General features: G+C 40.7%; 1 protein-coding gene across 3 annotated transcripts in view; it reads right to left on the reverse strand.

Annotated features, from left to right (window-relative positions):
- The window catches only part of nsmfb (NMDA receptor synaptonuclear signaling and neuronal migration factor b), a 55231-nt gene that overhangs the window by 14815 nt on the left and 12868 nt on the right, over nucleotides 1–27548 (reverse strand). Inside the window, exons 2-12 of one of the 3 annotated variants that reach the window (XM_051422309.1) lie at nucleotides 17884–17945; nucleotides 15798–16562; nucleotides 15470–15542; nucleotides 14037–14042; nucleotides 10233–10301; nucleotides 5961–6013; nucleotides 3247–3336; nucleotides 2537–2664; nucleotides 2337–2420; nucleotides 523–556; nucleotides 250–320 (exon numbers count right to left, since the gene is read on the reverse strand). In XM_051422309.1, coding sequence (XP_051278269.1) covers nucleotides 250–320; nucleotides 523–556; nucleotides 2337–2420; nucleotides 2537–2664; nucleotides 3247–3336; nucleotides 5961–6013; nucleotides 10233–10301; nucleotides 14037–14042; nucleotides 15470–15542; nucleotides 15798–16562; nucleotides 17884–17945 — 1435 coding nt within the window. The remainder of the gene's footprint in view (nucleotides 1–249; nucleotides 321–522; nucleotides 557–2336; nucleotides 2421–2536; nucleotides 2665–3246; nucleotides 3337–5960; nucleotides 6014–10232; nucleotides 10302–14036; nucleotides 14043–15469; nucleotides 15543–15797; nucleotides 16563–17883; nucleotides 17946–27548) is intronic. The other 2 variants (XM_051422310.1, XM_051422312.1) reach the window with 2 other exon arrangements.

Raw genomic sequence — 27548 nt, forward strand, 5'->3', positions numbered from 1 at the left:
ATATTAATATTATATATAATAATAATATTAATATTCACTTATCTTATGATTCTATAGGAAATATTGTATTCAATAAATATTGTTTATACGGGAGTATGAAAGGGTATCTTTAGCAGCTGGTATCAGGTTATCTTTCAATATAATACTACTAGTTACAAAGTACTGACCTGACTTATTGCAACCCAACACTAATTCAAAGGAAAAGGTGACCCAATAATGTCACAATTTCTCTCTGTCACTGTCATTCACCTGGCAGAAAATGAGCATGTTCCAGATTTTACAGCCTTTCCTGTACGCGGTCAGCTTCTTCTCTATCTCGTCTGGGTGAGAGAAAGTCAGAGGGAGCGAGAGAGAGAAAGAAACAGAAAAAGAGAGGTGTTACTTTTCCCACTCAGCTGTAATGATAAGACACACAAATTGGCTGGCCTCGAGACAGACACGCACACACACACACACACACACACACACACACACTCACACACACAGAGCTAATGTTTAAAAAAACACACAAGTCACACTCACCAAGGATGTCATCAAACGTGGCATGTTCATGGTCCTTTAAATGGGAGATCAAAACGGAATTATTATTATAATAAACCCTACTGAGCACAAATTGAATCAACTGTTGACTTTCCACACACAACGTTCATTTACAGCCATTACATATACAGCCATACCATACCATAAATGGAGCGAAGCCTGCGGCAAGTTCAGGCAGTCAACTCGCGCTGCGCTGCTATACACACATGATATGCCTCACTCCATAATCACTAACCAAGCGCACCCTTCCAATCTGGCGGTCTATTTAAACTGCACAATTTCCCAGCTCTCCCTCTGCTCTGTCAATGCCGCTGTTGCCCTGCATCCGTATTGCTGCTGCTGCTCTGTAAGCTATTGCTGCCTGCTATGCTGTAAGCTCCACCACCACCCCAGCATCCACCTGTAGGCTCCAGTTTGATTGTGTAATCTATTGTGCTGTGTGTGTTGTCTCTTCTATTTGTATTTTATCTATTTATTTGCTGTCTCTTTTATTTGTATTTTTTCTATTTATTTATTACGGACTACGGATGCAAATTAGCAGCTTTGCTATAATCCGGCATGTTTACAGAGATGTTTAAATATCGATGTTCATTAATGTGCACTGTCCCTATCCAAAAATAAAGCATTTATTATTATTATTTTATTATTATTATTATTAGCTAGGGGTTAAGATATTTGCTCATCACTCCCTCTAATATCTCTATGTAAACATATCTGCGGGGAGTGATGAGGTCGGAGCCTAGACGCCAAAATCTAAATATGCTATACTGCTGTAATAAACATTTCAAACGTGAGTTGTCTGACTGAACAGTGCTAATTTTACTCTTACACAGTTTGTCTGTTAGATTTTGAATCTCTATTCCTAGGAATAGAGATTCCCTTTATATTTTTGTCTGAACAAAGAACAGGGCGCCACTTAACAGACCATCAAAGCCAGACTGCAATCAGTCTGTATATTGCTAAGGAGAGACATCATTTGAACTGGATGACTGACAAATCTCTTTTTTACTCACAAAAACGAACCCTGGGTACATGACTGAACAAATCCATCACTTCCAAAGCAGTTGCTGGTCGTCAAACTGAAATAAATGTTGGATACTCTTAAATTTGATCAAATGTTAACTGAACTAAACTTGGTTTCTGATTAATTTGTGGTGTAAATTAGTCACCAACACCAAGGCATGCCACTTTTCCACAGTCCTCATAGTTTTATGATTGGTCCAACACATAAAGCAGCAGTCACACAACACCAACTATGTCAGTGGTTTTGGTGAAACTGGATCATATTTCATTGAGAAAAAGTCTTCTGGTTTTCCCTCTGATGTCCTCCGGCTGCTCCGCCTCTGCTCACTGTGATTTACAGTAAAGTAACTTCTGTGAAATGTAGCTGCTATTAGCTAGTTAGCCGTACTTCCCTGGAAGCCTGGGACTGGGTCCTTAGACCAGAAGAGGTGTTGGACTGTTGGTCTATACACTGGTAGCACTTTAGACCGATTTGCTACATTTAGATCATGAGTAATCTGATCATAATGAACAGCACACAACAATTGCATCATTACCAAATCTTACACAATGTTGCTTTAAATTGCCACTGTCTTGGTAAGGTAGAAAAGCAACGTTGAATTCAACATTTTCAACCATCTAAATCATTTTTCTTTTTCTTGCATCACAGCCGTTAATTAATAATGGTTAATTAATAAATACAGCACTTAATAAATACAGGGGTTAATTAATAAATACAGCACTTAATTCCTTAAACCTAAACCAGTGGTGGTGTAAAGCTGTCTGCTACTCACATAAAGAATGGGGATGATGGAAGGGTCATCCCTACGAATGATGTTGGGAACATATTCTGCCTTTGGGACCTTGGAGGATATCAGCTGTGGAAGACAGGAAACAGAAGGCAGAAAAACCTAAATCCCCTCAGCCACATCAGAATGGACAACCTGTAGATATATTCAGTGTAACTTCAAAGTCCATTTGTAGGGATCGTCACCATGATTTTGGGTGGGCTGAAGTCCTCTCCTTCACACGCCGCTCTCTCCATCTCCCTCTCCTCCTCCCAGTCGGCATCCTCATCCAGTCCTTCATCTAGTGTCCCTGAGGAGCTCTGAAATTCGCCACCTGGCTCACACACACACACACACACACACACACACACACACACACACACACACACACACACACACACACACACACATACAGAGGAACAAAGGGTGAGATGAAAGGATGACACAGAAAAAAGATTAGAGAGGAGGGTGATCCATTAAAAAGCAATGCACCTGTTATTTTTCCAGCGTGGAGGGGAGGAATGGAAGAGTTAAAATCAGACGACACAATAACACTCTCCTTATGCGCCCAGCCAGATACAGACTGCTATGGCAAAAAGCAACAGGCAGATGGGCAACACAAGGTTAAAAGATGGGAAAGGCTGTGTGGATGTATGAAAACAGCCGAGAACAGACACACAGAGTATGAAGATACAGGCAGCACATACTGTACTCAGATAAATTGTACACATTAAACACAGTAAGAGTAAGTAAGAGTTTGTGTATGTGTGTGTGAGTGCACTAATTTGTTGTGTGCTTTCAGCTGTGTGTGTATACAGCATGTAGTTATGAAAATCCCCTATAAACAGTTGCTACCCAGCACTAAGCGTGTGTAAATGTACTGTGTGTGTTTTTGTGTGTGAAAGCATGGACTCACTGTCTCTGGAGTCATGCAGCGAGTCGGGCTTGACAGGGGTGGGGTCACTCCACGAGCGGCTGAAACTCTTGGCTCGGCGGTCGGCAAAGGCTGATGGAGTTAGGGGGGAAAAGAGTCACTCACAAACACGTACGCACTCTCTAAAGAATTATCAACCCCAGAAATCAAGGGTTCTGTCTTGCTGACCCAGTATGCGTGAAGAACGTACATACTAAAGTGATGCAAGTCTCCCCTTAGATAAGTGACTTCCCTTAGTGCTTTATGTTGACATAGGGCTAGGTGGTAATTCTAAAAAGGTATTGAATTTCATTGAAGTGGTATTATTTCAACATTCTATTGTGATTTTGATTTTGATTGTTTTGTTGATTCTAGGATCATTTTAAAATTAAACAAAAGTTATAGGGGCGCCTGGTTAGCTCAGTGGGTAGAGCTGAGTCCTTGCAGCAGCAGCCCAGGGTTCGAATCCTACCTGTGGCCCTTTGCTGCGTGTCATCCCCTCTCTGCCCCCCTTCCTGACTATCTTCATCTGTAACTGTCATAAAGGCAATAAAAAGCCGCAAAGAGTTATTCAATTCAACACTTGATAAATATCAGGTTTTTGCAGCAGTTTAACTTCCCCCTTTTCTATCATTGAGTAAACTGTGGACCCCTGACTGAAACTATACAATAAACCCAAATAGTGAAGTGCAGGAAGTTTGTGTAAAATGAGCAATTTGGAAAAAGTTCTAGCAGATTACTTCCTGTGAATATAGCATTATTACATCAGAGTTTTGTCATTGTCTTTATCAATCAATCAATACAATCATACAGACCTAATAGGCTTTCCCCCCCCCTTCTCCCTGACGCTTGGGCACTGTTCTATTAGCTTAAACATTTTTTAATGCAGGATGTTTATCAGAGAGGGAAAGCTCTGTGAATGTAGATTATGTTCAGGTCTTCAAAGTTTAGATCAAAAATAATAATCTAAACATTAAAAATAACAATTGCATTTTTTCTTCACAGAAATTAACATCAAGAATCAAGAATGCCTTGCGACCCCCTGTGAAGCACCTAGTGGGGGTCCCAACTCCCAGGTTGGGAACCACTGTGCTAGGCTTGTCCACGTTGGAAAGACAACCACATTTTGAAGATGGTTAGAATACAAGCAACATACATATAAACCTATCACCCAACATTATGACCACCTGGGTAGCTCCCCATGTGCATCAGTGAGCCCGTGACCCTGTCTCTGGACCCCTTTCTGTCAGAACCAGCATTAACTGTTTCAGCAGTTTGAGCTACAGTAGCTCGTCTGTTGGATCGGACCGCACAGCCAGCCTTCACTCCCCACGTGCATCAATGAGCCTTGGCCCCCGATGACCCTGTTTCTGGTTCAGCACTTTTCCCTCCTTGGACCACTTTTGATAGGTACCGACCACAGCAGACCGGGAACACCCCACAAGAGCTGCAGGTTTGGAGATGCTCTGATCCAGTCATCTCGCCATCAAAATTTGGCCCTTGTCAAAGTCTCTCAAATCCTAATGCTGCCTGCTACACTTCACCTGTCAGTGTTAGTAATGTTATGACTGATCGATATATAGTCACATCTTAAGTTAGCTGTTGTTAGCTAACTAGCCAACCAACAATTCATGTAAATTAGCTCGCCAGTTAGATAGCATTTTTCTTGCAAAAAGGGAGGTGAAATTACAAATCGAGAGCCTGCAGATTTGGGGCATTTTTATTTGGAAAATGACTTGAGTGACCAATCAATTGACAGAAAAACCATATTGCTTTTATTCATGTTATTGATTTAATTCATATCAAGGACCTCAGGAAATCTGAGCCTGGTGCAATCTTTTTTTTTCAGTCTCACAGATTAAAGTCATGGGGGTTTTCATAGACTGCAACTAGCCTATTAAGGCTAACTGTCAAGAGAGGAAAAAGCAGTTTATCTACTAATTTAAATGGCAACTGAAGACAGACTATAAAATAAATGTTTAATAATCAGTATTGGATATCTCAGAAGGACAGGCTGAATTGCCAGAATATTTCTTGTAGTTTTTCTACAAACTAGATTTGTAGGAAAACTACACATTTTGTTGCTGAGGCTAGGCTAAACTCCCTCTCTCATCCAGTTATGCAGTTGTCAAGATATTATAATTCTATCCTTTAACCAATTGAGACGAAATCTTAATTTTGACTAGATTGGCACTGTCAGCCAGCATTGGTTTGTCAAGTACTAAAAATGTAATGAGAAGAATCACTCTACACATTTTACTCGTAATCAAATCAGAGATATAACAAACAAACAAATGCAAGGAAGTACTGAGTTTTATGGTACTCAATTCACCAGCGTTAGATACAAACTGAACTTTCCAGTACACAATCGCACACACACACATAAATACACAACCAATATGATAAAAAACTGTTCAGAGTCACAGCTACAAACACAATTAATCAGTACACACCAGTCTAAACACTTCAGTGGAGACTGACCAAATGACAATCAATAAGGATTTTAAGGAATACGTTTTTGATGGCATGTCGAATTCATACTCTAACACATGCACAGTATCGTTGCTCCATGCATAAAGCATAAATAAATTCTGATGAACCTCAGTTCTGATGTTACAATGGCACACACTGAAGAGCATGAATGCATGAAAACATGAAAACATGAAACATACCGGCATCAGCCATATACATGCATACAGATAGTATGAAAGACTTACTCTGGACCTTCATCTTGCGGCTGCCCACCATCCTAAGGTGTTTGCGAAAATTTCTACCATTTTAGGGAAGAAAAGAAAGAGACAGAAATGTCAAGAAAAGGGAACAGAACAGAGGAACAGAGCCAGAGGACAAAAATAACTTATAAACACAGATTAACGCAACAAAAAGCAATTCTAAATGCTAGCTAGAGCTGTGACAAGAAAGTGGGAACAAAATCAGTCGCAAGTATAAGTAGCCCGTCTTGTGCACATGCTAACATGTTAGCATACATTATACTAGAGAGTGCTTCAAAGTCACAGTTTGTGCCTTTTAAAAACAAAGCATAATTTTTTCAGAAAAATCTATTTTCTGCAATACCCTAAACCCTAAAAAAATGGTTTGAAAAACCTACTCAATAAAACCCATTGACTTTGAGGCAAGGGAACTGGAAGTGCTTAAATGCTAACTCAGTTCCAGGTTCCAGGACTCATTCCTTTAGCTAGTTTATCCAAAAAAGTGATGAGACAGCCCAATGTGAGCTGATGAGAATGCACTCAGGCAGACCACACTATCTGACGCAGGACGTAAGGCACCACCCCTGGATGAAATACTCCTCTTCTTTTGCATGGACGCACGGACGAACTTTGCTTTGTCACTTGGAACCCAAAGACTGACCCAAATCTCCACTGTTATGGCTTTATGACATTGCATTTGCGACACAGTTTGGCTTTGTGATCCGAGCATCTTCAAATCCCATCAAAAGAGTTTTCAGATGCTTCAGAGTGTCTCGCCTGCCGGACGTTGTTGACTTCTGTATTTTGTCCTTAAAAAAGCCACAAAACAGTTTGTTTCTCTGCTTCAAAATGAACGTCTGTGGTATCAAATCTCCTCTGACCTGCCTCTGATTGACTTTTGTGAAATTCAATCAGTCTGCACAAGGTATTTTATGGTAAGGTAAGGTATTTTAAAATGTCTGGATAGTCTATGTCTCCTCCAAAGAAGTATTCTCCAAGCAGCAGAGCTAAGAGACCCTTCTTGGACGCGTGGAATCGGGAGGTGATCCATAAAAGTTTAGAATTGAAACACTACTATCTATCGGGTACTGAGGTGGTTTTAGTACCAATCTTTAGATCATACATCAGGCCAAACTTAGAAGCCAGTGTAGTGCTTTAAATTAGTGTTTGAAGATACTCAGATATGTCATATCAAACTTTTTATAAATCCCCGGAATAAACTGAGTCAAGAGAATTACTCATTCAACTCATTTAAATGGCTACTGATAACAGACTATCAAATGCATGTTGAATCATCAGTCCATATTGGAAATCTCAGGCTGAATTCTTGTCTTTTTCCCCCTTTCTTTTCCTGCTCAGTTGGGTGCCTCTCTAGCATTACTTCTGCATGCCCCTGATCACAAACATATTAGTTATGTTACATTTATATATATTATTCCATAAAAGGCCTTGTATGATTCATGACTAGTAGAAAATTATTGGGGCAGAGAGAGAATATAAAAAGAGAAACAGGAAAGGAAATAGAGAAACAGCCCTGAGTGGTAGTAAGTGGAACGTCTAAAGTGAAGTCTAAAACACAGCTTTTTATTATTCATCAAGGCTTGTCTGTCTGTGATGGTTCAGCATAGTGCAAGTTACTTACATTTGTGGTGCTTATCCCTGAATTTGTCATTCTTTAAGTGAAGCTACAGTATGAAACTGAGAGCTCCTTGTAGCAGAAAGTACACACTAATGTGACTTTAACTGAATCTGGTGTGAGTCTGACACTGGCTATGTCAAAGACAATATAACAGTCACAAGATCTGGACTCTAGAAGACGTTAGAAGAGGTTGAGTCGACAGAACAGAGCACGGATACAACTTTATTCAGTCTATCCCTGCCATGTAGCCAGGTAGCTAATGGTAGCTTAGCCAAATGTCTGCAAATATCATCAAAGTCAAGGAACACAAACAGCAAAAACAGATTAATCACTGTGCTGACTGTTCTTTTTACCTCTGCAGAAACTGTTGAATTGAAGTGGATGTGGATGGTCTCGTCAACTGTCTACACGTGTCTGGATAATCTGTATGTTTTCAATATGCAAAATGATGATAACCTTCAAAGTGGAGTGAGGGTTACACAAAGGGGACATAAAGACCAACAAAGTATGTCAATCATGTTTTAGTCTTGCTACCTAAATACAATGTTGTGGTTACATAATTTTTTTTACATTTTACTTAGATTTTATGCTTACGGTGGTGTGTTTTTTATATTATGTCAGCTTTCCTAAATTTAATAGTTTTTTTAATCACAATATATCGCCTTGCTTACAGTATCCCAATATATTACAAAATATTAAATCATAAGCCCTGTATTGTGATATACGTATTGTTTCACCAGATTCTTGCCAAATTATTACTCTATATGTCGAATTTCTGCATTAAAATGTCTATAAATACTAGAGCTATATTCTATAAGTAATTGAGTTTTGTACTTCTATTATCCCAAATGTTTCCAGCGATGTTCAGAGAAATTTGTCATTTTTTCAGGTAACGCTGCGTTTCACTGGTCGCCTGTCGATGGCGTCATATACTGTTTGTGCATGTGTCAGCGTTGTGGTTGTCTGCCAGAAGCTGTCATACATTGACTTTTTATCCAGTTTGAAGCCACATTTTTACCATCCACTGTTTAGATCTTGGTGGTTTTTAACTCTAGATTTCATGAAGGATGTTAGTCATCGGACGTCTGGATCTCAAATTATCAGAGAAACAAGCTGAGCTAACGTTAGCAGCAGCTTGGCTCGCAGCCCCTCCAGGACGTCCTTTGTCTGCCCAACAGCATGGGAGAAACAGTTATTTTTAAGGTGGAACTGCTTTATTCAGTGTTTTTACTGGTTACTGAAGGAAAAGCTGACTGCAATGATGGCAATGAGGAGACATTTTCCATTTTATGAAGGTGATATTCGTCCCAATTAAACATGAGTTGTTAAGTTCACAGGTTTCAGAGTTCTGTGGTGAACTGAAAAAGGGAAGTGATGTGAAACAAAGTTATGACTCATGACAACTGATATAGGTGATGCACAATTTCACTGCTCATTATTCTTAATCAGGCCTCCCTCTGTAGTCAGTTATTTCTAGCTTGTTTGACCAACTCCATAACACTGAACAACATCCCCATCAAACAAAAGTCTAAGTAATAAAAAGCCAGTATCATCCTGATATATCAGTGTAACCCAAACCCAACAGCTGCAAGGTTCATCAAAAGCTCACAGTAAAATGCAAAGCACACACCCTCCCACGTGCATTAAAAAAAAACCCTCTAACTATTTTGTATCACGAGTGCAGTTTCAAGGCATTCCAAAAAAAAAATGTTGACATGTCAGTGTTGATTGCAGGAGTTGTGAAGGCAGAGCCTAAAATAGAGGGATGAGTCAGAGGAGAAGGGTATCCATCAGTCAGCCCTAGTTGTATTTTTGTTCTGAGTGACAAGAGCTTTTAAAATCACTGGCATTAAGACAACTGAGTCAAATCCATGTCGCTGTGTGTGTGCGCATGAATACATGTGTGTCTGCAACTATCTCACCCAACCCTCTCAATCCGACTGACCTTTCCAAATGCTTTGCAACAGAAACATTTCTTGCTTATTCAAACGTGCATAATTCCGTTTGTGTAACTACCTATCTATTAAAAGCAGTGCATTCTGAAAGTGACACACAGAAAAATTATTCTCTTGCGCTATTTGAAGAACTAGTTATTCACAAACACACACACACACACACACACACAGGCTAAAGGTCTGTTGCCAAATACTGATTGATTCGTTGACTTTGAGTGCTGTCCACTGAGCAGTGAGCTACAGCTCTGTATTGATAGACCCCGCTTTTACTCCTCAGTGTTCAGTGAAGAACACTAATTAAACCTGCAGTCCACAGCCTCCAGGATTCATAGCACACACACACACACACACACACACACACACACACACACACACACACAGGGATACTGTTACGACCTTTGTGATGGTCCTATAACAGCAGTTGAGGACAGGAGTGCAGGGAATGTTCTGTTTCCTGAACTGCAGCACTGAAGGCAAAGACAAATGCACCAGCGATGTGTTGCATATATGTGTGTAAGACTATTTGCTTCAGGAGTCAGTGTCAAACTGTAGCCCTTTTCCGTTAAGTAAACTGACGACCCCTGAATAGATAGAGATAAGGTTAAAATTCAGCCAGAATATCCATTAAGAAATAGAGGGGGTTAGCACCACACAGGACAGGACAGGACAGCCAGGACACGGTACCTCTCCATCATGGTGGCTGCCTCCTGCTCTCTTTTCCGCCTCTTTCTCTCAGCAATGCCTCGGAAAGCCCTGCCAGGATGTCAAAGCATTAGGTGGTTTTTGTGGGGAAGTGAAATTTAAATGTTTTATCTGTGCCTGACCTAACACCAAAGGATGTTTGTCTGAACCCAAACTGACTCAAGGGGTGAAAAACCTTTACCGAACTGATCTGGGTTAACTCTGATATTAGTCCTAACACTTCTGGTTTTGATTTAACTTAGCGTGGATGGAATGCCACAAAGTTGAATGAAATTGACCAGATTTAAGCCCTTTGGGTCTAAGTTGGGTTCGGGCATATATATAAAGTTCCAGGGTGGGATGGGGCAACAATAAAGTGGTTTAAGGTGAGGAGTGGTTTTAAGTTCATAAGGGTTAGTGAGGGTTTGGGATAGATTTACTGAGTGGTTAGAGTTAGCAGCACAGGGACGTTTAATCCACCAGGGGCAGATGATATTGTGGATATTCTCAAGTACTACACACACACACACACACACACACACACACACACACACACACACACACACACACACACACACACACACACACACACACTGGGATCACAATGCAAGATAGGGATCTACAAGAAGAGACACTGAGGAGAAACCAGGAAATCCTGTCTATCCAATGGGAGTTGGCAACATTGTTGACATGCCAGTATTACCCATCCTAGAAATAATGACACATCTTTGAGTCTTTAATATATATATGTTTTTTAAATGATTATTAAACCATATTATTTTTTTGTGTTTTCTGCCTTTTTTCTGTCCCTGCATGGGTGTGCCTTTCCCAGAGGGGACAGTAATGGCTCTGACATGATGCCAGACATAATGAGAATCATCTTTGACAACGTATGTCAGAAATGAAGTCATGTCCTGCAGTCTGGTTTTGACTGACAGACAGACAGACAGCTGATGAGCTCTGGGACGACAAAAATGGGCTGAAGTCACCAGAGTCTCACTGCCTATTATGCAAAAGCCTTCAAAGCTCTTACGTCATTTTTCCCTCTCCCTCAAAAAGATGAAAATGATGGAAGTGACTTTTTCTTAAGCCTGTCTGTCGTTCCACCATCTGTCATCACCATAAACTCTGAAAGCTGAGAGCCCTCTTCCTCTTTTGTGCCGAAAGCAATCCAAAATTTGAGTAATCCCGCCAACTTTAAGCAGAAAAAAAGTGACATTACAGTGTAGGCTGGTAAACTTTTCTGATTTCACATAGGAATGCCTTTGTAATGTAATTTTGCAACTGATATTCCAAAAACCATGGGCAATATCATTTTCTATACAGAACCATGTTATAACTTTAAATTAAATTACGAAGTTGTACCCACAGATATTAGCTTGGTGCTGGGAATTAAAACAGCAGCAGTTAACTTTTTTGTCATATTTGCTGAAACTTTCACTAGATCCGGACAGTAGTACATGGGACAGATAGTTAATTGTTGAGTCTCATTCCCAGGGCATCAAATACAGATACTTTGGGATCCTGGGAATGATACACAACAATCAACTACCTACTACCAAAGTATCTTTATATCTTTCTCGGCTCTGATTGGTTGTTTATGTCCAGGTCTCGTGGATTCCTGCAAAGGCCATTAGGAGCACTAGGAAGAGCCAGAGGAACCTGATCTTATCACAGATTATCTGTCTCAAGTACTACCGTCAGGATATATTGAAATTATGTATAACGGTATTATGAAAAAAGTTTGTTTTACAAAAATGACTTACTGCAACTTTAATAATTTGGGAACCAATTTTCCAATTGTGATTTAAATTTTTTTTGTAAACTCAATTTGATTGTCTACATAAGTTGCACCAGTGATCGCAATCTTGTTTCTACATGAAATGAATCCAATAAACTAATGTTCTCACAGGTTCTCATGGATCCTGGTGGTGCCTCCTGTCATGGTCCTGCTTGACCCCCATTGCTAATATTGCTGATATTATTGTTAGTAATATTATTATTATTATTATTATTACTATTATAATCATTGCTCTTTGTCCCCATCGATGTGGCTGTTGTCGTCGTCGTCGTCATCATCATCTTCTTCATGTACTAGTTGTTGCTACTTGTTGCTGTGCACCTTTGTCTCTGTCGAGGCAGACGGCCACCCCCAGCTGGAGCCGGGGTCTGTCTGAGGTTTCTGCCTCTTAAAAGGAAGTTTTTCCTTGCTGCTGTCGTCAAGTGCTTGCTCATGGTGGAGCTGTTGGGTCTCTGTAAATAATGCTATAAGGAGTTCGGTCTAGACCTGCTCTATTTGAAAAGTGTCCTGGGATAACTTCTGTTATGAATTGGCACTATACAAATAAAATTGAATTGAAGAATTGAATTGAATTCTATTGGGATTTTTTTCAAACCAGTCAGTTGAAACAAAGTCACTTTTTTTATTTTACAGAAAACATAGGAAACGACCAATTGACCCTTCCTATGTCCTGCCTCTTTTTGCTCTCTGCTGCAATAACAGCAACTTTCTCTTTTTCTGTAATTAGATTGGCTATGTGCTAGTAATCGTATCTTAACTTAGTTAGCTAATGTTTACAAAACACTAGACAATTAGCTAGCTAATCTACATCAATCATTAGCTAAGGTAGTTTCGAATATATGTATGTATATGTGTGTTGCTTTTATCTTTTTACCACCTTCAAGATTTGCCAAAAGTTTAGACTCAGAGAATAACATTAATTACCTACAGCTTAGAAAATTTGCTGGTGACAGTTGTCTAACAGCTATCTTACGGTCACCAAATAAGAGAAAAATTTGAAAGATAGTGTATTGCAATGTGATATTGTATCAATTTTTAAATACATATCAGTTTTTTTGTTTAAACCCCCAACAGCTAGATAGCAGTGTTGTAAATGGAAACTGGGTTATGATGTCTGATGTTATAGGGACTGAGATAAATACAAATGCAGATCCCATTGGTCTGGTTGAATAAAGTCACTTTTATTACTCAGATTTTATGAAGTAGGTGGTGTGTTCTTTATACTATAAAAGCTTTCCTGAAATTAGATTTCTAAAATAAATTAAAATGTATCACCTTGCTTACAGTATCACAATATACCTGAATCGTAACCCCTGTATCGTGATACACACTGTATCGCCAGATTCTTGCCAAGACACAGAATCCTATTCTGTTTGTGTCTATTTCTATGTAATTAAGACTCTCCTTTATAATGCTAAATGCAGCACTGATGCTAGATATGAGTCCACATTATTACATGTCCTATTCATCAGCTTCATCATCTGTGTCTATCTTTAGATTTAACCACAATGGAGAGCTTTGCTGGAATCAATGCTTTGCTTTGACCAATATGCTTATCATGATGGTTGCATAAACTAATAGCTTTAGACATTAAGTGTGTGTAATAGGTCATTACTGTTGCTTTGTGTTGCTGTGTCATACATGATCCAATACTTCAATTAAGCGACTGCAACTATTCAGAGAAGAAACACCAATCCTTCAATACTTTAACATGACGACTTATTTGTGCATCTCATGACTAGACAGTAGAATATTCCTGTGCAATCAATGAATCCAGTATTTTCTCATTTTATTCCAGCTATAGTATGTCCCCTGCACCATAGCTGATTGAGTGAATCTATAACTTTAAACACCCAGTCTAGCAGACACTGAGGTTGAGGGGTTAAAGGACACAACAGACCCAATAGCACAAAGCCACACAAGGAAAAGGGTTCAAGACTTGTTACCTAACTGACAGAGAGGAGCAACGAGGAAGAACAGTGGGGGTGTTTGAAAGAGTTACTCACGATATTCTACAGTCGTGGTTTGGAAAGCCGCCACATTGAGAGGAGAGGAAGAAAAGAGGAAAAAATTAAAAAGAAGTTAGCAACAGGGTCAGCCAAACACACACTGCTTTGCAGTTCTCACTTTCACAGAGGATCCAATGAGCAGAAAAAACAACCTTGAGTGGAAAAGTCTTGACTATATTCAGAATATGAGTGAGAAAGGACAGATTGTTTGTCAGTCTAATTAGGACATACACATTAGATATCAATGATGAAAAGAAGTGAGGGCCACTACAGGACAGATGATGACAGTGCACATACCTACCTCATCTGATCAAAATCAGATTAAGGAGTGGTAAGTAGTAAAGATGTAATTTCTCAAACCCATCATATTAGAGGTGAAAGATGCTGATTGGCCAGTGTTTTTAATCAAAGGCTAGTTTCAGGTCTATATATCAGTCTGACCCTAATTGTGACCCAGGCAGATGGAAACAGATGGAAAAAGGGAGGAGAGGCACTGACATATGGAGAGAGAAGAAGGAGTGTGGGAGAGACAAGGGGAAAGATCATGTTGGGTGAACTTTGCCTGTTTCAGGGTCATAATTATAAGATCTGGGTGATAGGTGATAATTAACTGGTCACAAAGAGTGGTGGGCTCCTTTGTGTGTGTGTGTGTGTGTGTGTGTGTGTGTGTGTGTGTGTGTGTGTGTGTGTGTGTGTGTGTGTGTGTGTGTGTTTTGAGTGTCTAGACCAGAGGGAGGCAAACTGGGGCTCTTTAGCCCCTCTCCAGTGGCTCCCTATGGCTTTGTAAAAATGTTTCACACCAAATATAAAAAAATTTACATTTCGTCAACTAAAATGTACTGCGGCCAGTTAAAAGCAGTAAGGGGTCAGCAGTCAAAAAAGGGTTTTCAAAAATTGTGAATTACTGCAACCACATGAGGTCCTCAAGCATACACTCATAAATGTGCACAAAAAATATTAGGCTGATGGTTCCAGCAGTAAGCGAGATTAGCTGCGGACAGATAAACACACGCTCCCCTCAAGTTTTGATTATAATTTTCAGTAAATATTAAAATAAACATTTAATTTAACTTGTGTTGTTGTTTTGGAATGTATTACACTTAAATCAAATGGGAAATGTAATTTGGTTAATAAAATTATTTCAATATTAGCAGCCACTGACACCATAGCACAGAGAGGTACTTAAACATTGAACAAAAGAGGTGGAGAACTATGACTGTTCAGTTCTTTATTATAATTATAAGTGGAACTGGCTTCATATATCGGTGAAACCAACAAGTGAGAAATGTGTGAAAGCTCATTACGATTTTGTAGTAGAACACTACATTTGAGCTTGGAAGGAACAGGTCGAGCCATATCCTGCCAACACGATGGTGGTGCAGTAAGACACCGTGAGTGGGAGTGAAGGCGGATTTCCATGCCATACTCACGCCTGCATGGTGGTGGTGGCTGTCTGAAAGCTGAACATATTCTCTTTGGGGAACCAGCTATTAGGATTGTCCCCTGCAAACAAAAGGAAGGCGTGGTATGAGCCGGGAGAACATTCAAAACACGGGCCTTACAATTAGCAGAGGAGGCTAGTGAATGCATGATGACAAGAGTGAAACATCTGAGGGTAAATGGGGTGAAATATACCTGGTTTCACTGTATTTTCTACAAATTGTACGTGAACACATGAATATAAAAGCAATTGAAATGACTGACGTATATATCTACAATTCCCTTCTCCTACCCATCTTCCCATCCATCTTTCTTTACCCCTGTCATCAGTTGACGCTCTGTCCTCACTGTACATCCTCTCCAGTTTCTTGTGGTGCTTCCCTTCCTCCCTAGGCGAGGTGTCCAGGTCGAGGGAGCGCTGGCTTTGACACGGGGCCCGAATACAGGCCACACAGTCTGGGGTGTCTTCCCGCGACCCCCCTCTCCTTATCCCCAAGTCCCGGATGTTGTTGGCACTGCCAGAGGTCTGCATCGGCTGTGATGATGACGGTGTGCCACTGTGATGCTGGTGGGCATGGTTGCTGCGGTGATGGCTACTACGGTGATGGCTTCCAGGGGCAGCCGTGGCAGACGGCTGGCTGGTGCAGGATGTGTTGTGGTTTGCAGAGGTAGGGGCCTGGGACAGGGGCTGCTCCCTGGAGCCCTTCAGGACCTCCAGCTCCAGGCTCTCCTCGCTCCCACGGCCCCCTAGGGTCATCCCTCCTTCCCTAGTGATTGTGTACACCCTGGCTGGCTTCACCACCACCACGCTCCCCTCTGGGCCTTTGGCACCTGGTGGGTCCTCTGTAGAAAGGCTGCACTCAACAGAGAGACGACGTTTGGAGGGGCCCGACGGTGCTTGAGCCTGGAGGGTGTTGACTTGAGGCTGACACTGTGGATGAGCACTGGGATTGGATTGGCTGGACTTGTTGGATTTAGCTATGAGCAAACAGCGGCTCTGTGTTGGCAGATTGTTGTTATGCAAGCGGCTAATGTCTGGAGAGTCGCAGTCCTGGCCAGGGAAGGTGTCAGACAATAAATGATCTGGAGAAACAGGGACAGAGAAGATGGAGTGAGGTAACAAGAAAGAAAAACATAGTGACAAATAAATCATGTTGTCCATAAATTTATACAGCTTTTGTAAATGAGTACAAGATAAATAAAAGATAAAGATATACCTTTGTTGGCAGCATGGTAGTAAACATTTAGTTAAGCTTTTGGGGGGATGAGATAAGAAAGCAGAGTGATGGCTGAGTGATAGAAATAAGCAAAGAGGAAATGGATGGGCTGGTACGGTGCGTGAGCTTTGGCAGAAACAAAAGCCCTGTTGTCCTGGAGGGTCACAGAGGATAAGTGTAAGCTCCTGGGAATGGATGCAATCTGTGCTGTGGATAAACAAGTATGGGACACGCTTATTGCAGACTGATACTTAAATAGACAATAAATAGAAATTCACTTCAAGGCTAATTCTAGATCTTTTTTTACTTTCATACACGTTCTATTTTCAGATGTTTCAGTGACATTTTATCTAGTTTCATTGCAGGTTTACCATTCCAGGTAGGGTTCTTTTCTTGATTTATAAAGGCTGTGTCACACTAGGAAGTGGCACAGCAAACTTCATCCATGCGTACTTGCAAAACAGATGGTGCTAGAAGCTTTCAGTCAGTTAGCCAGCCGGTTAGGTTGGTCTCTACTTGAACAATAAGTAGCTTACAAGACAATACATTCCCATAGCCCACTGCATCTATGGTACTATGGTACGTATATCAGTGGTGATAGGCAAGCTCTAGTAGTACAATTTAAAAATGAAATTAATTAATTTAAAAAATGACGGTATCAAAATACTACAACATTTTGAGATGAGATCACTGAAATGTAATTTAAAATAATAATTTACCATTCTACACACTGGTGCCCTTTTCATTTTTTTCTCCCAACAGTCTGAGGCTGCCACTGGAGCAAGCCTTAATGCCAACCTGCTATTTACTATCTCATGAACTGGTTTTGAGGCAGGTATCTTAACCGATGTGTTCAATTGACACCAACAACCAGCTAAATGCATTTTTCTGCAACTTTTAAGCTGAAAACCTCACAGGATTGTTTGTTTTTCTTCCAGTTGTGAGGTTAGGCTGTATGTATTATATATATTATGTACCACTGCATAAAGTTGGAGAAATGTTCCACTACAATACAGCTGTACTGGCTGATGTAGAAATATGTTAGACTCCTGGTATTGGAGTTCCTTGCTGATGTTAAGTTCAGTTGGTTGCTAGATAATGATTTTTATTTCCACAGTGTGTGTGTGTGTGTGTGTGTGTGTGTGTGTGTGTGTGTGTGTGTGTGTGTGTGTGTGTGTGTCACCCACCTGCTCCGTTGTGGTTCTCTGGATTAGTATTGGACAGGTATTCTCCGAAAGCTCTGGCTGCTCTGTAGAGATAAAACAAGTGCAGCAGTTAGTCCTCAGCCCTACTGCACAACTTCTATTGTCAACAACACAGAGCAGTGACTCATAAAGAGTCAAGGTTTACAGGATTCTCTCGACATAAACAGTCTGTCTGATTTTTATTTATTTATGTTTTTTATCTGTGAGGCCTCTTCATGGAGCTGTCATTCAGTCATTCCAGAAAAACAAGTTTTTTTGTGATTGTTGCGGGCAAAAATCCTTGATTATGCGGCACGTTTTCTTAAAAAATGCAATGGAATATGCAGTATATTTCTGCAATTTTATGCGATGAAATTGCGGGAACTTGCAAAAACTGCGGTTTCATCATGGGGTTTGCAGCTTTTCGATGATGTTCTTGCGCATAATTATGTCACTTCATAACGTTCCCATGGCAAACAGGGAAAAATGGCTGCTCTTGTGTGAAGTAAACGCAACATTTTTCAACTTTCTGCTAAGATATGTGACTTTCATGCAACAAAAATGATGAAAGGATTATGAAATCATGCAAGCCCTGCATATTTTGAGCGGAAATCAGCAATTTATGCGGCGAAAGTGCGGCGTATTTGAAAAAATACGGCCCCCGCATACATATGCGGACTTTGGCTGATTATGCATTGAATTATGCGATCGCATAATCGCGTTTTTCTGCAGGGACTGGTCATTACATGCCAGTGAAGTAGATTACAGCACCACAGAAGGCTGCAAGAGGTGATTTTATTGTTAGTGTTCTGAATCCCACTGTAACAGCCGTTTCTCACCAGGGTTAACAGCGTGTTCTTATATAGTGACTGGAGGACTTGGAAACAGTTTGGAAGCTACACAAAGCTGATAGGCCCCGTAAAGCCAGGAAATCAACACAGGCACATACTGTATATATACTGGCAGGGACAGTGAGAAACCTGGAGGCAGACGGCTCTGTTACAGGACAAGCTCTCCCAGCTCACTGTGCCTGACTCCACCTGCAGGTGGATCACAGACTTCCTGTCTGACAGGAAACAGCACATGAAGCTGGGGAAAAATGTTTCTGTCTCTCAGACCATCAGTACCGGATTGCCCCAAGGCTGCGTTCTTTCTCCTCTGCTCTTCTCCCTGTACACCAACAGCTGTACCTCCAGTCACCAGTCCGTCAGGCTCCTGAAGTTTGCAATTACCCTCACCCGCCTACAGATGGGAGATTGACCATCTGGTGACCTGGTGCAGCCAGAACAACCTGGAGCTTAACGCTCTGAAAACAGCGGAGATGGTTGTGGACTTCAGAAAGAACCCAGCCCCACACGCCTCCATCATCCTGTGTGACTCCCCAGTTGACCCTGTGGAGTCCTTCTGCTTCCTGGGTACCATCATCACCCAGGACCTCAAGTCTCACCAAGAAAGCCCAGCAGAGGATGTACTTCCTGTGGCAGCTGGGGAAGTTCAACCTGCCAAAGATGATGATGGCGCACTTCCACACCGCCATCATCAAGTCCATCCTTACCTCTTCCATCACCATCTGGTACGCTGCTGCCACTGCCAAGGACAAGGGCAGACTGCAGCGTATCATTCAATCGGCTGACCCCTCCCCCGGACACAAACTCTTTGAAACACTTCCTTCTGGTAGGAGGCTGCGGTCCATCAGGACCAAAACCTCACACCACAAGAACAGTTTATTTCCGTCTGCAGCTGGCCTCATTAACAAGGCCCGGAACCCCCATTGACACTGACTCTTATACCCACCCTGTATATATGCATTACATTAATGCACTCCCGTCTCCTGTACAGTTTTTCTTATATTTTTATCTTTATTTTTTTATATTTCCAAAGTACTCTATTCTTGTGTGATTTTTGTGTGATTTGTATATTTTATGCACCAATGCACCAAGACAAATTCCTCTATGTGTAAACTTACTTGGCAATAAACCTATTCTGATTTTCCTGCTGAAACCCCCATTCCATCATAAAGATATAGGCCAAATTATGGGAAAGATTAAAAAACAACAAGCGGACGGACAATCATAAGATAGCGATGTAAACACAAATCGATGTAATGACCAAGTTGAACAATTTATGAACTATTATAGAGATTTATATAGCCAGCCCCCATCTGCTGATACAGACCAAATGAAAGCTTTTCTTGAGAAACTAGACTTAGCAGCAATTGGGAGAAATCAGAACGACCTCCTGATTTCACCCATTACAAAAGAAGAAATACAAGACAGTAAATAAATTAAAAAAAGGTAAATCTCCCGGCAGTGATGGCCTACCATCTGAGTGGTACAGAACATTTAGCGAGCAACTTATACCACTACTTGAATTATCATTTAATTATACACTTGAATATGGTAAAATCCCCCCATCCTGGAAGGAAGCAGTAATATCAGTGATCCCTAAGAAAAATAACAGCGAGACTTGTTCAGACTACAGACCTATATCACTACTTAATATAGACTATAAACTATATACTTCTATTATTTCCAAAAAGTATGAGCACTTTATTAGTGACATTATTGAGGAAGATCAGACGGCTTTATTAAGGGACGTCAAACCCATGATAACATTAGGAGAACACATCATGGATCATATCCAAAACAAAAATATTAGTGCAGCCTTGATAAGCCTGGATGCGGAAAAGGCATTTGACAGTGTTAATTGGCCTTTTCTATACCTGGTTCTTAAACAATTCGGACTCAATGACAAAGCCGTTGAATGTATTAAAACACTTTATCAAAGACCAACTGCAAGGATAAGAATAAACGGCAGCCTGACTGAGAGCATAACTTTAGAACGGTCTACCAGGCAGGGTTGTTGCTTGTCACCAACCTTGTTTGCAATTTTCATAGAGCCCCTGGCCCAAGCAATCAGGCAGAATAAAGATCTCAAAGGGATAAAGGTTGGGAGAGAAGTACACACCATTGGGCTTTTTGCTAACGACATGATTTGTTATTTAGAGGACCCAGACACATGTATTCCCATATTAATCAACCAACTTGAAACATTTGGTTTCTGCTCGGGATATAAGCTGAATCTGACTAAAACACAAATTTTACATTCAATTATCACCCCCCTAAACACATACAATTAAAGTACAACTTGAATTGGAATGCAACAAAAATTGAATATCTTGGGGTCACCCTAACACGAAGAATCGACGAAATATACAAAGCCAATTACATCAAAGTGGATAAGGAAATTAGGAACGATATGGATAGGTGGGCTGTCCTTCCACTAAACACTGGTTTACGAATAGAGACCTTAAAAATGAATATTCTCCCTCGTATCCTCTACCTGTTTCAGTCGCTACCTATTGAGATACCTGAGAGACAATTTAGAATATGGGATAAAAACATTTCAAGGTATATATGGAATGGTCACAGACCAAGAATCAAATTTAAAACACTACAGATCGGGAAAGATAAGGGAGGCATGGCACTGCCAAACCTTAAGGAATATTTTCATGCAGCACAAATTAGACCTGTAATTTGTTGGTGTGATGAAGATTATGTAGCAAAATGGAAAAATTTTGAGCAATTTGTGCAAGGAAGAGAAATTCAAAGCCTTATTGGAGACAGAGAACAACCAAAGTATGATTGAACATGTAGACATGGTCACACAATTTACATTAAAAATGTGGTTTAATTTAGTAGAGCTTAGACTAATTCAATGGATAGCCTATGATAGGCGTTTCATCCCCGGTTCTCTTGACCAGACGGAGAGAAGAGGGAATACAACTTTATACGTGAAGCTGAAATGGGAAAGAGAACTGGGAGTGAATATTTCTGAAGATGAATGGCTACATATTTGGAGAACACAACAGTCAACCACATCATCATATGCTTGGAGATTATTTTGTTGGAAGAACTTAATTAGATTCTTTATCATACCTAAAATCCAGAACAAATACCTGTCGGTACCACAGCCATGTTGGAGAAAGTGTGGGGCAACAAATGTAGATCATTCTCATGTTTTTTGGCTTTGCCCTAAAATTATAAAATTTTGGGAGGATGTTCACCTGGTTATTGTCAGAATTCTGGATTATGAGATACCTAAGTCATGTGTATTACTTTACTTTGGCAATATGACAGGGAATGTTAAAAGAGGACAGACACTTGTTGAAAATCTTGTTAGCAGCTTGTAAAAAAGCAATTACGTGAAAATGGTACAAACCAGATCCACCAACACAAGATGACTGGCTGAAAATTGTGAATGAAATATATGTCATGGAGCAGTTGACCCATACGATAAGGCCTCAAGAGGAACAAAGTCGAGAAAAGTGGGAGAAATGGACTGTCCACACATCAACGACAGGATAAGGACTATAACACTGACATTATCACTGGAACAAACTGTAGAGACATGGCAATCCAGCATGTTCCTTTTCTGATGTTGTTTTGTTTTGTTTTATTTTTTTTCAAATCGTGTTTATATGTTGCATTAAAAAAAAGGCAATAAAAATAAAGCATCAAAAAAAAAAAACAGATATAAGCCACACACACCTATAGAGAAACAGTAAATCCTATAATCACTGTCTTCCCACTCACTCCGACCTAGCATTTGTACCATCTGCCACACACACACACACACACACACACACACACACACACACACACACACACACACACACAGACTCCCACATCGTCGGAGTGTGCATGTGGAGCAGCATGCAGAAAAATAAATAGGCTACACAAGCAGAATACAGTTTCTACACACACACAGAGCTGAATCTCAGGGGGGCTGTGGTAAAATGGAATTGCTGTGTTGTTGCTGTAGTCTTTATGCTTCTGTGCTACGACACTCTAAGTAATTAAATATGAGGCAGCACGTGCAGCCGCAGTGCACTCTGTGAAAACTCCCCTCCCAGCATGGATGATCTGTGCACTGCTTCCAATAAAAATTCCATATGTTATGCTGAAAAAAAAGGGTTGTCAAAACACCAAGGTTCACTGTGACGGCTCAACACGGTCCTCAGGCGTAAGTGCTTGTCTGATAAGCATTATCACAGCAGTCAACTCCAATTTTAAATGCATTCATTTATTTTTTTACCCAAGAAGACTCTGAAACACAAAACATATAACATTAATTATACATTTACACAGTTGGACTCTGCTGAGCTGGTTCCGGCTGTGCCTCAGCCTGCCATGGCCCCACACAGATGCTGCGCCAGCCGCTTTGCTCTGTGCTTCTGGAGTTTTATCCTACTGCATGTTTTCAGCCATGTGACATGAGGAGGGGGAGGAGTGAGGAGAAGAAACACAGTGACAAGAGGGAGATGTGTTTATGAGACCAAAATAGAAAGTAAGGAGGAAGTGGGAAGTGGGGTGAAGAAGGGAGGCATAATAGTAAGGAAAGAGTGGAGGGGGCAAGGAGAAACTAGATGATATTATGGTCTTATGAGCTGGTCACATGCCAGCCTTCTCCCCCTTCCTTCTCTCTATATGTGAAGGAGTGGGATAAGAGAATATGTGTGGTACATAGGAATGGTGGAGTGAATAGATGCCTGAGGACACATTTGCGTCTAAAGGGCACAGTGATAAAAACAACAGAACAGAGGAGTCTTCTGCTAGTCTGACTGAGTGGTTTTGCTTTTGTCCATCTTGAAATGTATGTAAAGGCTTTTGTGCATATAGTACAGGCCAAGTATTCTGATTAGATAGTTACCTCCAACACATGTATATTCTTGTTGGGATGTGTACTTTTTAAGACTGGATCAGTGGTGGTGCAACATTTACACTGTAAGGACCTTTATGGTTAAAGGTATAATATGTAACATTTACACATTAAAATGTCTATAAACTCTAGAGCTATGTTCTATATGTAGTTGAGTTGTATACTCACATTATCCCAAATGTTTCCAACAATGTTCAAACTCAGAGAAATAAAAATTGTATTCAGCTAACACTGCATTTCAGTTGGTCAATGGTATCATATCCCCTCAGATCTTGGTGGTTTTTAACTGTAGGTTTGCACCGGATTAACGATTTTAGTCATGTGTTACTTAATTGTTTTACTTAAAATGTAGTGACTCTTAAGGTCTGGTCACACTGGCATTCAAAACAGTGTATTCAGCTCATTACAGTGCAATCGCTGCAATTACCACTTTCACCCTGTGCTGAACTGTTGAATAAAAGCAAGCCATCTTGGTAGTGCTGACCTTTGAGGGAATGGAGAGCTGAAGAGGTATCATAGCTATCTTATCACAGCTAATAAGTTGTGATTCACCATTCATTCTTATTTTATCTAACGCCCTGGGTCAACTAACCTTTAAATAATCAGATGGAATAATTGGAAGTATTTGAAAGTCACATAAGAGCTTTTAATTTTTTATCTTCCTAATTTTCGATGACATAGTGGTCAATAAGTACTTTCCCTCCCTACAAAATAATTTGGTCCTGAGTCATAGCAGGACAAAGAATTGAATTTGGCGGGATGCAAGCAAAAAAAATTATTTGTTAAGACAGTGAAATGACTGTTTGATGGCTGAGCAACAGGTCTGACTGGGGAGCTATTTAATGGCTATCCACCTCATCCAAATTCTAGCTTATTGCCCTTAAATTTGTAGGCTAGCTCTAAACAGTGATGGATTAAAAAAAAATTTTAATGCCATTATCTCAAGATAGTTAAATTATTTTGTTATCTTGGGATAACAAAGGTCACAATGTCGGGATTAAGATAGATAGGACTGAAATACACACACTGCTCTGTTGGTAGGGATGGGAATTTCATTGATGCCAATGCTACTGTCGATTCTGCTATTTTCTGTGTGGAAAAACAGTGGGCCCCTTTTCATCATCAACGGCACTGTTTTAGTAATCTGAACACGGTGTAAAAACAGAGTAGACAAAAGGTTGCAGCTTGAGAGATAATTGTAGCAACAGTCTGACCATCATTTAAAATGTATGACATAAAATAATATTTGTGCGGCATTGTTTTCCTTTAGGTTTTATTAGTAAAAAAATCAGCAATGTGCAACTGTCTGGAATTGATGATGGAATTGATCAGCTCGGAGGCATATGATTCTGATGATCAGACCATTTGGAACCAGTTCTTAACTGTAACTGGTTCCCGAACTGCATCCCTATCAGTGGGGTGTGTTTGGGAGTTTAAAAGGAAACTAGGTGAATTTTTTAGGAACTTTTGCCATTTGTCGTAAAAATGTTTTCCCTTGTGATTTGATTTGAAGGAATTAACATTAAAGCTAATTATTGTAAGGGACAGGTTTATATACAGTGGTCAACATAAAGTAGACAACCAGGGGTAAAATTGGGCTGGGGGAAGCCTGGAAAGCCTTTGGGAGTCTGTGACAAAAATAGGGCATCAGCTTTAAACAATGAAAAGCAGGGACTGGATTAAGTGCATCGGACCTTGAAACAATCACTGCCTTAGCCAGAGTAGCCAGACAAAGACCACTGCAGAAAGTCAGGATAAGAGCTAAATTAACCCAGCTTGGACCTAAGATAGCGGGTTAGTTTAGCTCTAATCCTGGCTCTAATAAACTGTGCACTGTAACTTAACTTAGCTATGTGTGATGTACTGTGGTTCATGTGTTTGTCCTCACCTATAAAGCTCTTCATGGTCAGGCCCCTTCATATCTTAAAGAGCTCATAGTACCCTATTACCCCTCTAGAACACTACGTTCTCTGAATGCTGGGCTACTTGTGGTTCCTATAGTCTCTAAAAGTAGAACAGGAGCCAGAGCCTTCAGTTACCAAGCTCCTCTCCAGTGGAACCAGCTTCCAGTTGTGGTTGGGGAGGCAGACACCCTCTCCACATTCAAGAGTAGGCTTAAGACATTCCTCTTTGATAAAGCTTATAGTTAGGGCTGGATCAGGTGAGTCCTGAACCATCCCTTAGTTATGCTGCTATAGGCCTAGACTATCGGGGGATTTCCCATGGTGCACTGAGCTCCTCTCTTCCTCTCTCTTTCTGCACTCATTCATGTTCCATTAATGCATGTTACTAACTTCACTTCTTCCCCGGAGTTCTTGTGCTTTCTCGTCTCGCAGGTTCTTATCGATCCTGGTGGAGCCTCCTGCCATGGTCCTGCTAGACTGCCATTACCAGTACTGTTGTTGCTGTACACCTGTCTGTCTGTCTGTCTCTCTGTCTCTGTCTGTCTCTCTCTCTCTCTCTCTCTCTCTCTCTCTCTCTCTCTCTCTCACCCTACCTGGTCGAGACAGACGACCACCCACCTAGAGCCGAAGGATCTGTCCTAGGTTTCTGCCTTTTAACAGGCAGTTTTTCCTTGCCCTTGTCGCCAAGTGCTTGCTCATGGTGGTACTGTTGGGTCTCTGTAAATAATGTTATAAAGAGTTCAGTCTAGACTTGCTCTATTTGAAAAGTGTCCTGAGATAACTTCTGTTATGAATTGGCGCTATACAAATAAAATTGAATTGAATTGAATTGTTTCAAGGCACAGGGATCAAGGCCACCACGTGACCGCTCTGTGTCCATTCAACTAAAACCTCTTGACACAGCTGCCTTTAAACAAATAACTGCTTAAAAACAGCTGAATGTGTTACTGAAATGTGCAAAGGAAACAAAATTTGATTATAGTGCATTCAGGCAGAAACATCAATCACACCAGAGGTAGATAACACTGATGGGCTGATATTCAATAAAAAGACAATATCAGCCCAAACGTATCATCTAAGCAATACATTATAGTAAATGATACCGCAGATACTATTCTTAAAAGTGAGGCTATGTCATTATATAGTCACTGTTATACATACCATAATTAATCACATCAATGCAGAGACTGCCGGCCATCTTACCGCTCACCTACCTGCTGTCTATCATTAACAAGGAATCATTCTAGATAGTTATCTGTTTTTGAAATTGACTGACTGCTAAAGTAAAGAAGGAAAGGTAATGTGTATCTGCCATTAGCCGGCAACAGATGCTCAGCAGCCGGATTGGAACAGGATTCAACACAGCCTCTGAGACCAACAGGGAATAAGGCTACAGTACTGAAGTTATTTCAGTTTCCTGATGGAAAGATTTCTAAATAGTGAACTGCTAACTGCCAGTAGCTTATTCAGCCGTACAGCTAACCTAACTGACTCAGCCCGGGGTGCCAGGAGTCAAACACGGAAAGAAAACCAGCTGTACTGTGTTTTCTGTCTGACTGGCACCATCATTCTCAGAGACTGTATTCAGTCCCGAGTCCCTCCGGCTTAGGGTTGCCACCTTAAATGTGGAATAATAAAGCATAGCATTCCTACAGCCCCATGCCTGGAAGACACAAATCAAGCGGTGGGTCTCAAGGTCCTCCTCCATGAGCTTTTGAGTGTTAAAAACACTTAATTTCCTGCATTCTGGTTCATTTTGATGGACCAATTTGTGTTCCTTGCAGAATCTTGCTTCAGGTTGGACGGTCTGCCAGGGGGAATATTTTTGTATTCCTACTGACGGGACTGATCCACTCGTGATCCGTCAGACCCATTCAGATCTGTATTTAGTCTGCCTCTTTCTTTTTATGGGCAGACTTGAGCTGGAGGTATTTGTCAAATTGTGATTTAATACTTGTCACTATGTCTCATGAAACTCTTGTCATTCAAAGCATGCGAAAATGTAGTGTCTGCATGAGAGTAGGACGTGCACGAAAACAAAGG

The sequence above is a fragment of the Dicentrarchus labrax genome, unplaced genomic scaffold (genome assembly GCF_905237075.1).
Source record: "Dicentrarchus labrax unplaced genomic scaffold, dlabrax2021, whole genome shotgun sequence".
Taxonomy (NCBI): domain Eukaryota; kingdom Metazoa; phylum Chordata; class Actinopteri; family Moronidae; genus Dicentrarchus; species Dicentrarchus labrax.